This window comes from Sardina pilchardus, chromosome 11, assembly GCF_963854185.1.
Source record: "Sardina pilchardus chromosome 11, fSarPil1.1, whole genome shotgun sequence".
NCBI lineage: Eukaryota > Metazoa > Chordata > Actinopteri > Clupeiformes > Clupeidae > Sardina > Sardina pilchardus.
This window is the reverse complement of record NC_085004.1, coordinates 1,857,441-1,870,902: the sequence shown is the minus strand read 5'-3', so window position 1 is coordinate 1,870,902 and position 13,462 is coordinate 1,857,441. Positions and strand designations below refer to the sequence as shown.

The window sequence follows — 13,462 nt, the reverse complement described above, 5'->3', positions numbered from 1 at the left end:
TCTTCCTGACTGGATGAATGGCGATGCCTGGAGGGCCCTCGCCAAATGTTATCTCGCCCGCAATCAAATAATAACTTCCAGAGATGTTCCGTTGCATCACCGTGGGGGTCAGTGTTATGACACGCTGCTGTTGTATTATTTATTTAGCTTCTCTCTCGCACTGGCTTCCTAATGAGTTGTAGGTTTCACACGCAGACACAGAACAGATCTTGACCTTTGCGGGCATTAATCTTTTCCTTTTTCAACAGTGTCTTGTGTTCCAGGACGCACTCACACAAACACATCGCCGTCACGCACACGCACAAGCAACACTTCGCATAAGCGTCTCCTTAAGAGCTGTCTTGTGTCGAGAGAAGCAACATGAAGAACCTCTTAGTCACCCAGACACGAGAGAGAGGGAGAGAGACAGAGAGAAAGAGAGAGAGAGAGAGAGCGGGAGAGAGAGACAGACAGACAGAGAGAGAGGAGGTTGGGGTATGAAATTTTCACCTCAATACAAACAGACATTATTGCTTTAAGCAGTAAGAGAAGCCAAGTAACTGGGGAAACGTTGTTTGTCTTTTTGTTAATACGATGTTGCAAATACAAGTTCTAAAGTGGTGTTTAGCGAGTAGGTCCTAAATCACATATTTAATCCACCTCTTACAGTAATAAAATACTCCTGAGAAGCTATTGGAGTGTTTATCATTAATTTTACTGTTCAGAAAAATACCCATTGTTCTATTTCTGTAAACACATTCCTGTGATTAAATGCAAAAACAAGCTTTAATTCCACTTCCTTGGCCTGGGAGGAGAATAATGACAAACACATTTGTCTCTGCACAGCCCCTGCTGTGACATGTTTTCTCCTCAAAGTCTAAAACAAGACCGTTAGAGAGCCACCTGAAAAGACTCGTAAAAAGGCTGACCATATTTAGACCACAGAGTGGAAAGGGAAGCCCTCTCAGGGGTCAGATGGTTCAATCAAGAGCAGTGAGAGGCCTGGTCCCGTGTCAGTGGTCACAGCCATTGATTCCTGTCTGGGTGCTGTCAGTGGGTGTGTGTGGCTGCCTGGTGATTACAGCTGACATGGGGGACCATGCGCAGCTCATCAATTAGTGAGAGATTGATCATGTCATACCTGCTGTGCTGTGTCCACTTAGCGAAAAGTAGCCAATGTCCTGCACCTAAGAGCTGGGGAAGAGAGAGAGAGATGGAGAGAAAATAAAGAGATATAGAGATATACTGTACACACAGAGGGAACACAGAGGCCGAGAGAGAAAGAGAGAGAAAGAAAGAGAGAGAGAGTGAGAGAGATGGTTGGATTTCAGGAGGCAGAGCACGTCCCTGTGTAAGCCACGGGTAGCATCAGCAGACTGTGTTCATACCCATCCATGGGGGGACAGGAGAAAGCCACGCTGCCTTCGGAAGGCACTGACAGGAATACTGAACGTGTGGAGGAGGAAATATGGATGTGTGCTGCAAATGCTGTGGGTGTAAACCAAGCCATGCCTCTGTGAGCTGCTAATAGCCAATGAGAAGAGTTCAATAGCATCCTCTATCAAATGCATTGTGATATTCTCTACAGTTTCGGTCCTTGCCCCCGCTCCTACCTTTTTCCATCTCTTTTTATCACCTCTCCATTCTTCCTCATTTCTTTTTTTCTCTCTCAGTGAGTCACTCTCCCTCTTTCCTCGTCTCTTGTGTTTATAGGGAAATGGCGACATCTCAGACGGAAAAAATGAGGCGCGCAGCGCAGCGCAGCCATGCCATGCCAAGCCCCAGGCAGGAAAGACTTCCAGCTTTACCGCCCGCCATCTTTATTAAGAAGGATCACACTGTCTGTCATTAAAGTTTACAGTTACGACCAGCCCCCAACGATTATTACAGTAGCACCATCATTACTTTCACTGTCTCGCAGCCAAGACCAACACGGCAAGAGAGAGAGAGAGACACACACACATGGCAACAGGCACCGTTTTAAAGTATATAATCACTTCGACCGCAGCCACCAAAATCATCTTAGTTAATGGCATTTTAGGACGGTTAAAGGCGCAAAGTAAAGGACTAGGCACTGTCTGGGCTTCAGGAGAGAGGTGCGTGTTTCCAGAATACAAAAAAAAAAAAAGAAATACAAGAAGCCCACAGGGGCAGCCTGGCACACGGACATGCTAATGGCTACCCTTCACATGAAGCCCACTGCTCCAGCGCCACACTGGAATCAGCACTGTGAAACCCTATGAGTGGTCGGAATGTTTTTCCGTACTGTTTAAATGGCCATAACTCAGAATTGCAGTGAGAATGTCTCCTTGGCTTTTGCTGGTAAGGTCTGGCACGCGTTGTGGTAATAAACCGCCATACGATTCTATTTTGGGAAAAAAACTAAACTTCTCAGAAAGCGATCGACACAATTACGGTATGCCTTGCTTCTGGTATGGCTTCCCAAATATGCCTACAAGAGTGTAGCATAGCGTACTTATGTCATCTGACTTAGAGCTCCTCTAATATCTTTAGCAGATGGATTGCGATGGCTTGCTGTTTTTAAACGCTGGGATGAAAGACTCGGAGTCTGGGTCTCTGGTGATCCCTGAGGGCCTGGATGGTGATGCGAAACCTTGAGAAAAGCTTTCCCTGAGATCAGGCAGAGTTCTCCCCTGCAACCCAGCAGCTTGATTTTCCACTGTACATGTGTGTGTGTGTGTGTGTGTGTGTGTGTGTGTGTGTGTGTGATATTGATTTGCCGTGTAGCAAAGGAGCACACAAAGTTGAAGGCAGCAGCACTGTGGTACTCACAGACTCGGGGCCCGGAGTCTCGTTCGGCGGGTCAGGCGGTGGGAAGACTCCAGGGCTGAGGTCACAGCATGTCTGGGAGGGTTTTGTCTCCTCCTTCTCTTTGCTCCCCACGCCACACTCCACTTCACTCCACTCCACAGACTGCCAAAGCCCCTCCACAGCAATAACACACTAGGCTCTGGAGGCCCTGATCCAGAGGTATACATTACAACTTCCACAAGGATCAGGAAAGATCTAGAAAAAAAAAGGACAGAAGGATTGAATGAAAATTTGAATGAACACTGAGTGAATGAAGGAAGATACGTTGTGAGCATTTGACTTACATATTATCTCAATGGTGAATGTAAAGGATGTGGTTAAAGGCCGGCACTGTCACCTAATATCCATAAATAAAATAGGGCTAGGCGAATTGGTTTAGCATAAATATAAGTAAGGGACATCTATAGTAAATTACATAAATGTCTTAATGTTGTGTGATTTGATGCTAAAACCTTGTGACATATGCAAAGTGGTGAAGTGCTGGCGCAGGCATTGCAGAGTATTCAGTAGACTTTGGAAATGAATAAAAAATCATATGTTATTAGCTGCTATTATTCAGGCTCTCTGCATAAAATACAAAGTGAATAGAGTGGGCCTTATTATTCTGTCCCAAAACAAATGAAAACAAATAGAGAACGCGCTGCAGAACAAGGAACTGAATTTGCTTATGTAAAACATCTTATTTGTGTGCAGAAGTTCACTGCTTTGTAGTCGTATCAAACGGTGATGTCAAAGCCACGAAGTGACAACCTCACAACTCACGAGTTCCCTGCTCGTTGAGAGATGTGTGATGTGGCTGCAATTGCTTTAATTAATTCTGCGGAACCGACGTGAGGAGAGAGCTCAACACCTTGCCGAGGGTTCGCCGCGCTCGTCTGCGCTTTGGTCTGGGTGTCGACACCCCCCCCACACACACACACACACCCCCCCGGTGAGTGTCTGTCCTTCACCGCGCTGCGGAAGAGTGATGATGACAACAACACTGCCCTGTGGGCAGAGGGCCGTCATCGGCCGTGCCACTGGAACAGATCGATGCCATGCTCACTCTGTTTGTCCCTTTGTGTGGGCATGGTTTGGGCAGTGCTGATGGATTGAGGGCACTGGGTGATAGAGAAGCCATCTGACACCAGTGGGGCACGCACTCACACACACAAACACACACACACACAGACACACACACACACACAACTAACTACTCTCAGCATGCTCTAAACAGTGTAGAGGTTCAGATCTCTCTCTCAGCTCTAGGTCTCTATACCCCAAGAACATGGTGAATGCTTCATGTAAGTTCGAATGGGGTGTATTCTCCCCTAAGCTATCACTTTCACTGTGTTCACGTGTTAAAAAAAGAAAACTGCCTTGTGTGTGACAAATGATTCTTCCTCCCCCTCTTGTCAAGACAAAGGTGTCACACTCAGAGAGACGACAGTCATTGGAATGACTTTCAGACTTCAGACTTTCTCCCTAGTTAATAAACCTATACGCATCATGAGGAATGTCATGATAATGGCAAAGAGGTTTAAAGTTTAACTCTTAAGGAAATGACTTTGAGGCCCATTTGTACTGGACATGCTTCATCAAAGCCCATTCAGTGGAGTATGATCCAGTGTCCCCCCCCCCGCCGGTCGTGGGGCGGTGTCATGTGGTCAAGGTGGCGGACATTCCAGCAGGTCATTCAGCACTAAGGCCTGGGAGCTCACGGGCTGCAGAATAGTGATAGCTGTTGAAAAGCTGACATCAAGTGACAATGGCTGTCTTTGTGGCTCTGCCTGGGTGCTTGTCTCTGCAACTCAATGGGGTTGTGAAAGGTGATACTGCGAATGGGATGTCGAGTTTGGTACATTTGCTCAAACCTGCCATTGTGCATCATACAGAAAGCACTCCGATATGCTGGAGTAGAATTAGTTGGAGAGATGTCTGTCTGAGTAACCGTGGCCAACAAGAAGAAAATCCCTTACCATTCCACCGTTTATGAAACATCACAACATGAAGTGCAGTCAGGAAGATGTGTTTGACGGGTGTGATGTGGAACAAAACTGAAGCCGGAGATGACATTTGTGCCGTGCCTTTCTAACAGAACTGAAGCTGAAGCAGCCCAGTCCAGGTGACGTCAATTGGCATTTTACTCAAAATAAGTTTGAGCTTCCATTTTTTTCCAGTGAGTTCACCTTCACATAACAATGGCGAGCTAAATCGAAAATACTGTCACCCAGCAGCTCAGTCAATTTAAGACAAACTGTGCCACATTCTTATCGTGGTGATGCACAATCTGAGAATGAAGATTACAGCAGATAAGCACAGAGGATCTGGAGTAGGAGTGATATGGGTCACACTGAGGACAAAAGATGGAAACTAAGAACTTATTAAAAATGCATAGCGTACTTGAACAGCCTCCGATCAGTCAGCAGGCTTTGTTGTGCTACTGGTAAATGAGCCCTTTATTTACAGTCATAATGTTTGGAGGCTGGGAAATTGACAAGCTGCTAGTGGAGCATGACAGAGTAAATAAGGGGTTGGGCAAGAGACACACACTCACGGACACACTCACACACACACACACACACACACACACGGGATGAGAGAGTTGTGGCAGACTGTATGTCCAGTCCACAGCTGTCTTTGATGACACAGGGAAAATTCAAGAGAAAAGGAGAAACTAGTGGGAGACCTTCAGCCTGTCAGTTTTGGGAAACAGCTTGTTTGGCTCCATGTCTGTTTTGTGTTGACCTGCTTGAGAGCAGTGATGACGCTTTTCAATGGTCAGGAAACATCTCATGTTTTTCTCTTTTTTTTTTTTGTCTTAAGATGGAAAAAAAACAGAGCCTTACAAACTCTGCTGTTACTGGCCATTTTGAACATAAGGAAACAAATCTAGAGTTCACAAATGGTGCTAAATCCTACCGGTGCCAGTCACACCTGTTTGCAACAGACAGGCGATACTGTCTCAGGTAACATCTGAGCTGCCGTATTGAGGTAGTTCTGAGTTGAGGTCAGGCTAACAGAGACCTTCTTGCAATGTTGACAGGAGAGAGGGACCAACTGTAACACGAAATAGCTACCTGTGCACTAAATAGCACATAAAGAGGGGTAAATCACATCTTAACGAAGGCGATGTCACACGGCTCCAGCTATGAGACGCAGACTCATCAGCTGTAATGACTGTATCATGGGTTGGGGGGTGGGGGTCGCCTGGAATGTAAAACAGATGAGCCTCTTTCTCACAGCACTGGTAAATGGAAGCAGCCATGGCCTTTAAATGTCTGTTTACAGAAGTAAAACTTTTCAATTAAGTGCTTCCCCCACCCCTGTGCAAGCTGTTCCCTAGTTCTCATGGCAGGCGGCTGCTGGGAGGAGAGCAGTGTGCAACTACATGACCCTTTTGGAATTCACATCGAAAATCAATGGGCAAACACCCAAGCCAGGTTTCAATAGTATAAGGGAGGTAGTATAAGAATTTATACTCACATTTATTTATACATGTTGATCTTTCCGTTTCTTTTAAATGAATTGGACCACCCAATGTTAGGGATTTCTGATGGTTTCTAACGGTGTTCAACTTAGGTCCCAACTGACTCAGGGACTCTCAATCAAAATGTCTTCTATTGAAGTGCTGCCTCGGGGGTAATCAGGGAACATTTCCCTCCGGATGCACACTAATGGGACACGTGGTGTCTGTGCCCATGTTGTTCTGATGGATAAATCCACTGGCCACCTTGGGACTCATCCAAAGTAAGCTCCCAGTCTATTTTTTTGGATGCTTACCTAAATACCTCGAGTTTGGCCTAGTTCCTCATTGTTCTTACAGTCCATATATATTGATGCATTGCTGCTGAAAGCTAACTCAGCATTTTGGGTCCTACGTGGATATAACTTTTCCATGAATGTTTGTGATATTACTCACAGATATTATTCTGCTTAGATGAAGCTTTCACTTTTAAAACATATTTTTAAGGGGCTGTCTGAATGAAGAATGGGCCTCCATCAAAAAAAGCATCATGGTGTAATGAAACATGACAATTGCTCAAGAAATCTATAGTGAAGCCAGGTTCTCGAGCAAGCCTCAGGACAATCTCATTCCCAATGCAAAGGTGGCCAAGCACATCCCATAATATCTCCCAAACTGTCACACACAGTAGTGAAGTTGGACATGTCAGGGGACTGTGAGTGTCAATTATCCGGCGCCTGTCAGTGGCCTGCCACATGCGATTGTTTGATTGTGGCGTGATGAGCCAGCGTGTGAGCTGTGTGGGACTCGGTCGCGGTCGCGGGCGCCCAGTGACTCGGGCGTGTCCACTCACACGGGAGAGCGGCAGACAGGGCGGACAGCAGGTGTCATTTACACCAGATGACACTGCTCACTGCTCACTGCTGCTCGGCTGCAGGCAATCTGGACGTCTAGAACAAGTTGGCAAAGAACATTTGGGACGGTCAGTCTTCTGGACTCTGACGTGTGGCCATTGTCTTCTGACATCTAAATTGGCTCCTGTCAGGTGTGTAACATCACTGCACATTTTGAGGGAATCAACATCTTTGATCACCTTACATATCTGATAACAGAAATATTGAACTGTTGAACTGAATTCGGAATTCTCAGAAGAAGGGGACAAACGTACAGTAAAATCAAGTGATGACAGGCAGGTGACTTCCTCAGGTCTCTCTATGGCAAGGTCATCTAAGAACAAACACAAACATAAACACACTGACCAACCATGTTTACCGTATACATGCACACACACCACACATACACAAGCAAGAAGACTTACACACCAAGAGCACTATTTACATAACACAAGCATTCAGAATTCAATGCAAAAAAAAAAGTAGCTTGTCCCTCTCAATGGATCACTGTTGTGGCCTGAAGTGCAACACACACACATCCAGAGACAGGGACGGAGTTTCATCGGAGCCAACCAAGCAGAGGAATCTTGGGCTGCGTGGAGTGTGTGTGTGTGTGTGTGTGTGTGTGTGTGTGTGTGTGTGTGTGTGTGTGTGTGTGTGTGTGTGTGAGGGAGGGAGGGCGAGACGGAGGGAACGGGCTGATTCCGCCTCTCCCGAAATAACCGCTCTCATGCAGGCCAGGGGCTGGCTGGGCTGCTGCAGCTGGAGCTGAAGCGGGGCTTCAAAGTCCGCTCCGGTCCCGAGGCAGCGCTACGCCGTGTCTGTTCCTCATTTCTCCAGCGCTCTGAGGCGGCGCAGGGCAGGCTCACTCGTGCGTTCGCTCAGAGACGTATGGGACTTAGACGGGCTTTAATGATCGTGTCCACCACAGATCACTGGGTTCGCCTGCTCAGAGACGTATGGGACTTAGATGGGCTTTAATGATCGTGTCCACCACAGATCACTGGGTTCGCCTGCCAAACTCCATTTTTTTGCGACAGTGCATTGTGAAGATTCTGTTGTTGTGGATCAGGCATATTGTAGCGATGTGGATTTGAGAGGAAAATGTGGAAAAAAACATCCTCCGATTTCAAAAGAAACAAATACTCAACCCACTGGCTACCCTTATATCTACCTCATCAGTATACCAACTAGAGAGGGCAAATCATTCATTCCTGTGTTATGTGGGTGTTGGGTCACCACAAGACATCCTCAGTGAGAGGGAGGGCACTTCCTGCTGAATAATGCCTCTTGGGGCCCCGGCAGTGGCGCAACTGGCTGGGGCACCTGCACCGTACGCTGGCGACCCGGATTCGATTCCCGCCCCGTGGTCCTTTCCAGATCCCACCCCGTCCCCGACTCTCTCTCCCACTCACTTTCTGTCATTCTCTCTACTGTTCTGTCCAAATAAAGGCATAAAAAGTCCAAAAATAAATCTTTAAAAAAAAAAATAATGCCTCTTGGGGATTAGTGCTAGTTCTGCTTCACCTTGCTGCCCACGTGCCACATGTCTAGAGGGCAGAGAGTCAACAATAACACAAATGCTAAATGGCAGGGTAGCAGTAGTCAAGGCTGGGGCCTCAGTGGAGGAGAGGGTGGGAGTATTACTCCTGTCTGGCACTGAGCTTAATAACTCTTTTTGCAACCACACACACACACACACACACGCACACACACACACACACACACACACACACACACACACACAGTACGTTAATGACCACACTGAGGCCCATGCATGCGGTGGGCGTGACGTCCAGCCTCACGCTGTGAGTGTGAGACCGGTCCCCCGTCTCTGGTATTGACCTTTTCCCCCCCGACACACAGCTGTGCTCCTCTCACGTCTCTGGAGCAGGAGCCATCACCTCCCATACGTCCTCCCTCTGCCCCCCCCCCACCCCCCCCCCCCCCCCCCCCACCACGCAGGACACGACACTGCCACGGTGCATGAAGGTTCTTTCTGCACTGTCCCAAGGACCAGCCATCAGATAGATTTATAGCAAAGGGCAGAGTGTGGCTCCCTGCCTGCACCTCGTCCGCAGATACAGGCTGAGCACTCGGCCTTCCCACCAGCTCACAGGGACAAAGGGACTGATTGACCCCCCCCCCCCCCCCCCCCCAAATAAAAAGGCAGGAAGTGCTGATTCGTGGAGCATAAGCAGACATTGTTCAATTTCAGAACACATTCAAACTAGATGCAAAACTCGGTGAATATCAATGCTGTTGAGATCCGAGAGTCACATTATTGGCACTTCTCTGGTAGGGCTACTTTGGATGAAACAGCGAATTATGATTAGAGGGGCTCCGCTATCTAGACATGGATCCTCAAGCGGAACTCCCTAAGCCCTGTGAAGCTCCTGTAATTCTCCCTCTATTGGCTTTTGCTTCTATTTAAGTTCATTAATTATCATGCAGGTCTTCATAGAATTGAATGAGCCTGGCGCAATTCCCTGTATCTACACACATTACATCAGACAGTGCCGGCTGCCAAATCATGCTGTTAAACTTGAGAGGTTGAGCTGCGAGCTGAATAATTCTGACATTCTTGTGAAAATCTAAAGGCAGCTGTGTGAGATCTACTGCCTGGTTCTGTTAACCACAGGCAAAGAAAAACATTTGAAGACCCTATCTACACATGAAATACAACAGCTGTGAGCATGCGAACATTTGCATGTAAAACTGATCCCTGCCTCACAGCCCCCAGCCAGAGCTTTGAGCAGAGAGACGAGTATATTGGATGGCAGTCCTGAAGGAAGCGAGGGATGAATGACAGAAGAAAGGGATGTTGGTTTGCCTCTGCAGAGAATAGAGACACCACGCAAGCCCAGATGGAAATGCAATGCTTCAGAGGTCAAAGATGTTCATTCATGTTGAAGAACTCTGGGTGGTTTCCGTGATTCTTTTCTGGAGAACGGTGAAGTGCTTGCTGCACACACACACACTCACTCGCTCTCTCTCTCTCCCTCACACACACACACTCACACTCACACACACACACACAGACAAACACACACACACACACACGCACGCAAAGCCCTGAACACAAGCTCCTCCGGCTTCCAGCAATGCAAATTAAAGGTCAGGTAAGAAGGAGGCCACAGAAAAGCACAGGCAGTAGTGCTCTCAACAGAGACATGCAAATGCTACCCAGCTAGGAGTCAGTATGTCCCTTTGGTAAAAGAGTGTAATGTGATGAAAGCTTGAAAGCCACCTTCCACTGGTAGGCTGGCACAGTTACCCTCAATCTTCGCTGTGTTCAACATGGTTTGGAATCGCTTCACAGAGGTCTGCTTGGGTTACGGGTGCCGCTAATGTGTTTAGATTGAATTTACACTGAAAGTAGGACGATCACTCTTGTCCTCTAATTACACTGTGAATAGGGCAAGGAAAGTTTGGTTAGCAATGTCAATAAAGTATAAGCGTGGGCAAAATCTCAGTGTCTGCTTTGGTTGGAAAATAATCCAACCACCTCATCTTAGACAAATAGATCTGTGGCTAACCTCTTCAGCTATTGTTATAGCTTGATTCTATTTCCCTCAATTTTCGTCTTGTCATCACCTCATCCTCTCCAAAAAGCTCACAGATTCATTGGATATATTATACAGTACACGCTACTGGAGTCAACTGATTCTTAGATGAGGGTCTCCTGACTATCCTGGTGATCCTGAGATTTATGCTATCACCACCAGGAAATCAACCTGAAACAAAAACAATCTCTCTCTTTCTCTCTCCCTCATTATGGCATACCCAGAAGCTGAAACCAACACTAATTCTGGGTGAAGAAATTCAAGACAAGAGATTTTTTTAGAGCATCATTTTTAGTATTTGAGAGTATCTGTCATCCAAGTACTTTTCTAAAGAAAGTTAGGGAAGTAGTTGATAAGTAAATGAGGAATCTAGGAAAACGTTAAGATGGATTCAAATGTTCGTAAGTGACAAGTGATCGTGGCTCCACCAATTACTCCAACATGGTGTTGTTCACCGTCCTGGATTTCCTGTCTGCATCATCATTATTCCACAACCTTTTCAAATTCTGTGTTGACAGTTTTGCTGTGCAAGTTTAGACAAATATGGCTTTCCGGCCCACTGAGGACAGCTAAAGACAAAAGTAAACAAAGGCTTTGAGCACATTTGGTGAAAAAATAAACCAGCACAGCATAGGTTTATAGGATTGTGCTGCCCTGATGTTGGCTTGGGTGTCGGGGACTGGGATTTGCAGATAATGGCTGATGTGTGTGTGTGGTTTTGACTAGAGCACAGCGCCATTGGCCTAAAATGACAGCTGTGGCTTTTGAGAAAATTTCTGCTGAGAAGGAGAAAAATGGCTGGATGTTTTTCTGAGGAGGGTAGAATAAAAGTGCTCCATTGCCACCAGCTTTAGTCATAATTGGTGATATCTGCCGTGTAATTTGCTGCTGGGCGGTATCTAAATAAAACCTCATTTCCAGCGCTTGCCCACGCCTCCTACAGTTCACATGAAGACAAAGACCAACCAGGCTGGTGCCACCTCACATTAAACTACCTCCTCCGTCTGCTCCCTCACACTGACGCCTCAAGTCTTCCTTGCAGCTCTTTCAAAGTGTGGCTATTAGAGTCCTCTGCATCATTTTGTGTAGTAGGCCCATGAAAGTGAGCTCTAAAACAATCCAGATTCACACTGTGAAAACATGGCAGCCAGTGGGGAAGTTAGACACTCAAAGCTCACCAGACTGGACTGATATACAGGAATTCCAGCCAACATTCCTCTCTCGGTGTTTACGTTCTCCATCCAATAACCCGTCCTATTCAGCTTTCATTGTGTCAGCATAAGAGTTTATGAACACTTGGGAGGACTCTATAAACATGTTCCAAATCATTTTGGGCTGAACTAGCAATCTCACCTCCCCAACTGCACTGGATCACAATGTGCCAAGCGGAAAAACTAACCCCTTCTTATTTTTGTGTTGCAGGGCAGGAGACCTTCAACTCGAAGAGTCTAGCACTACAAGCCCAAAAGAAGATCTTGAGCAAGATGGCTACCATGGCTGTGGCCAACCTCCTGACAGACGACACCAGCAGCGAGATACTAGACGAGCTCTACAGGGCCAGCCGCGAGTACACCAAGAGCAAGAAGGAGGCACACAAGATCGTCAAAGATGTCATCAAGATCGCCCTGAAAATCGGCATCCTCTACCGCAACCAGCAGTTCAGTGCCGAGGAGCTGGAGACGGTGGAGCGTTTCAAGAAGAAGATGAACCAGACAGCCATGACAGCGGTCAGCTTCTACGAGGTGGACTACACCTTCGACCGGAACATTCTCTCAGAGTTACTCCTGGAGTGTCGGGACCTGCTGCACGAGGTGGTGGAGCAGCACTTGACGACTCGCTCGCACGGGCGCATCGACCACGTCTTCAACCACTTCGCTGACGTGGACTTCCTGGCTGAACTCTACGGGTCCTCAGACGAGTACAGACTCTACCTGCGGAAGATCTGTGACGGCATAAACAAACTTCTTGACGAGGGTGTGCTTTAACCACACTCGACATCCTCTTCATTCTCTGTTTGCTCTGCCTGTTTTTCAATCAAATTGTTTTTGTTTATACAAGGAGTAAGAACAATGTCTCTGTTTCCACTTCTATCTTTATTTCTTGTGCAACTTCCACTTTCCTTATGCTTGTTACCGATAAAGCCTTATTGTACGTTTCTATGTAGATCAGGGTCCAATGTGTAGGCCTATTTCACAGCTACGAGGATGCATTTACCATTCCAGAACTTAAAACACAACCACTAAATCATACCAATGACAAAGCAATGCATGCAGTTATGAAGGTCTAGCATGTTGCAAGTTCAAGATAGTGTGTTTGCATTGGTAGTTTTAAAAGGGTTTGACAGACTCATCACTGACAAATATTACACAGCCAAAATAAACTCCTCTTGCCGGACTCTTTGAAATGAAACCTGAAAACTCACACCTACAGTATATATCATGCAGCAATGTACATAAATGACTGCCGCTGTTGTATTGATATAATTTGAGGATTTATTGGGTGGCCTCTGTAATCCTTCTTTTCCTGAAACTCCACTCCAGATCATGTTCAGACGCTGTATGATGGCTTTGTAATTTCAGCTTCCATAGTTTTATCCAGAGTTTGCCAAAAAAAAAAAAAAAATGCTGTCTATGAAGACTAGCTTCCTATTCACTATCAAGCGTGTGTATGTGTGTGACCATTTTAGTAACTTCCTTATTGCAGGGGTGTAACACCTTTCCTTCAATTAAAGATTTGTTTTAAATCTG

At 46.4% G+C, this 13,462-nt stretch overlaps 1 protein-coding gene and 1 long non-coding RNA gene across 2 annotated transcripts in view; one reads left to right on the top strand and one right to left on the bottom strand.

Moving 5' to 3' along the window:
• LOC134096269 (uncharacterized) overlaps positions 1 to 2,995 on the bottom strand; it is a 21,009-nt gene extending 18,014 nt beyond the window's left edge. The window contains exons 1-2 of the long non-coding RNA XR_009940742.1: positions 2,773 to 2,995; positions 1,121 to 1,173 (exon numbers count right to left, since the gene is read on the bottom strand). This is a non-coding gene — a long non-coding RNA (uncharacterized LOC134096269). The remainder of the gene's footprint in view (positions 1 to 1,120; positions 1,174 to 2,772) is intronic.
• Positions 1 to 13,462, top strand: part of tnfaip8l3 (tumor necrosis factor, alpha-induced protein 8-like 3) — a 19,259-nt gene extending 5,797 nt beyond the window's left edge. Inside the window, exon 2 of the mRNA XM_062550045.1 lies at positions 12,138 to 13,462. Within this exon, the coding sequence (XP_062406029.1) occupies positions 12,138 to 12,700 (563 nt within the window). The 3' untranslated portion in view covers positions 12,701 to 13,462. The remainder of the gene's footprint in view (positions 1 to 12,137) is intronic.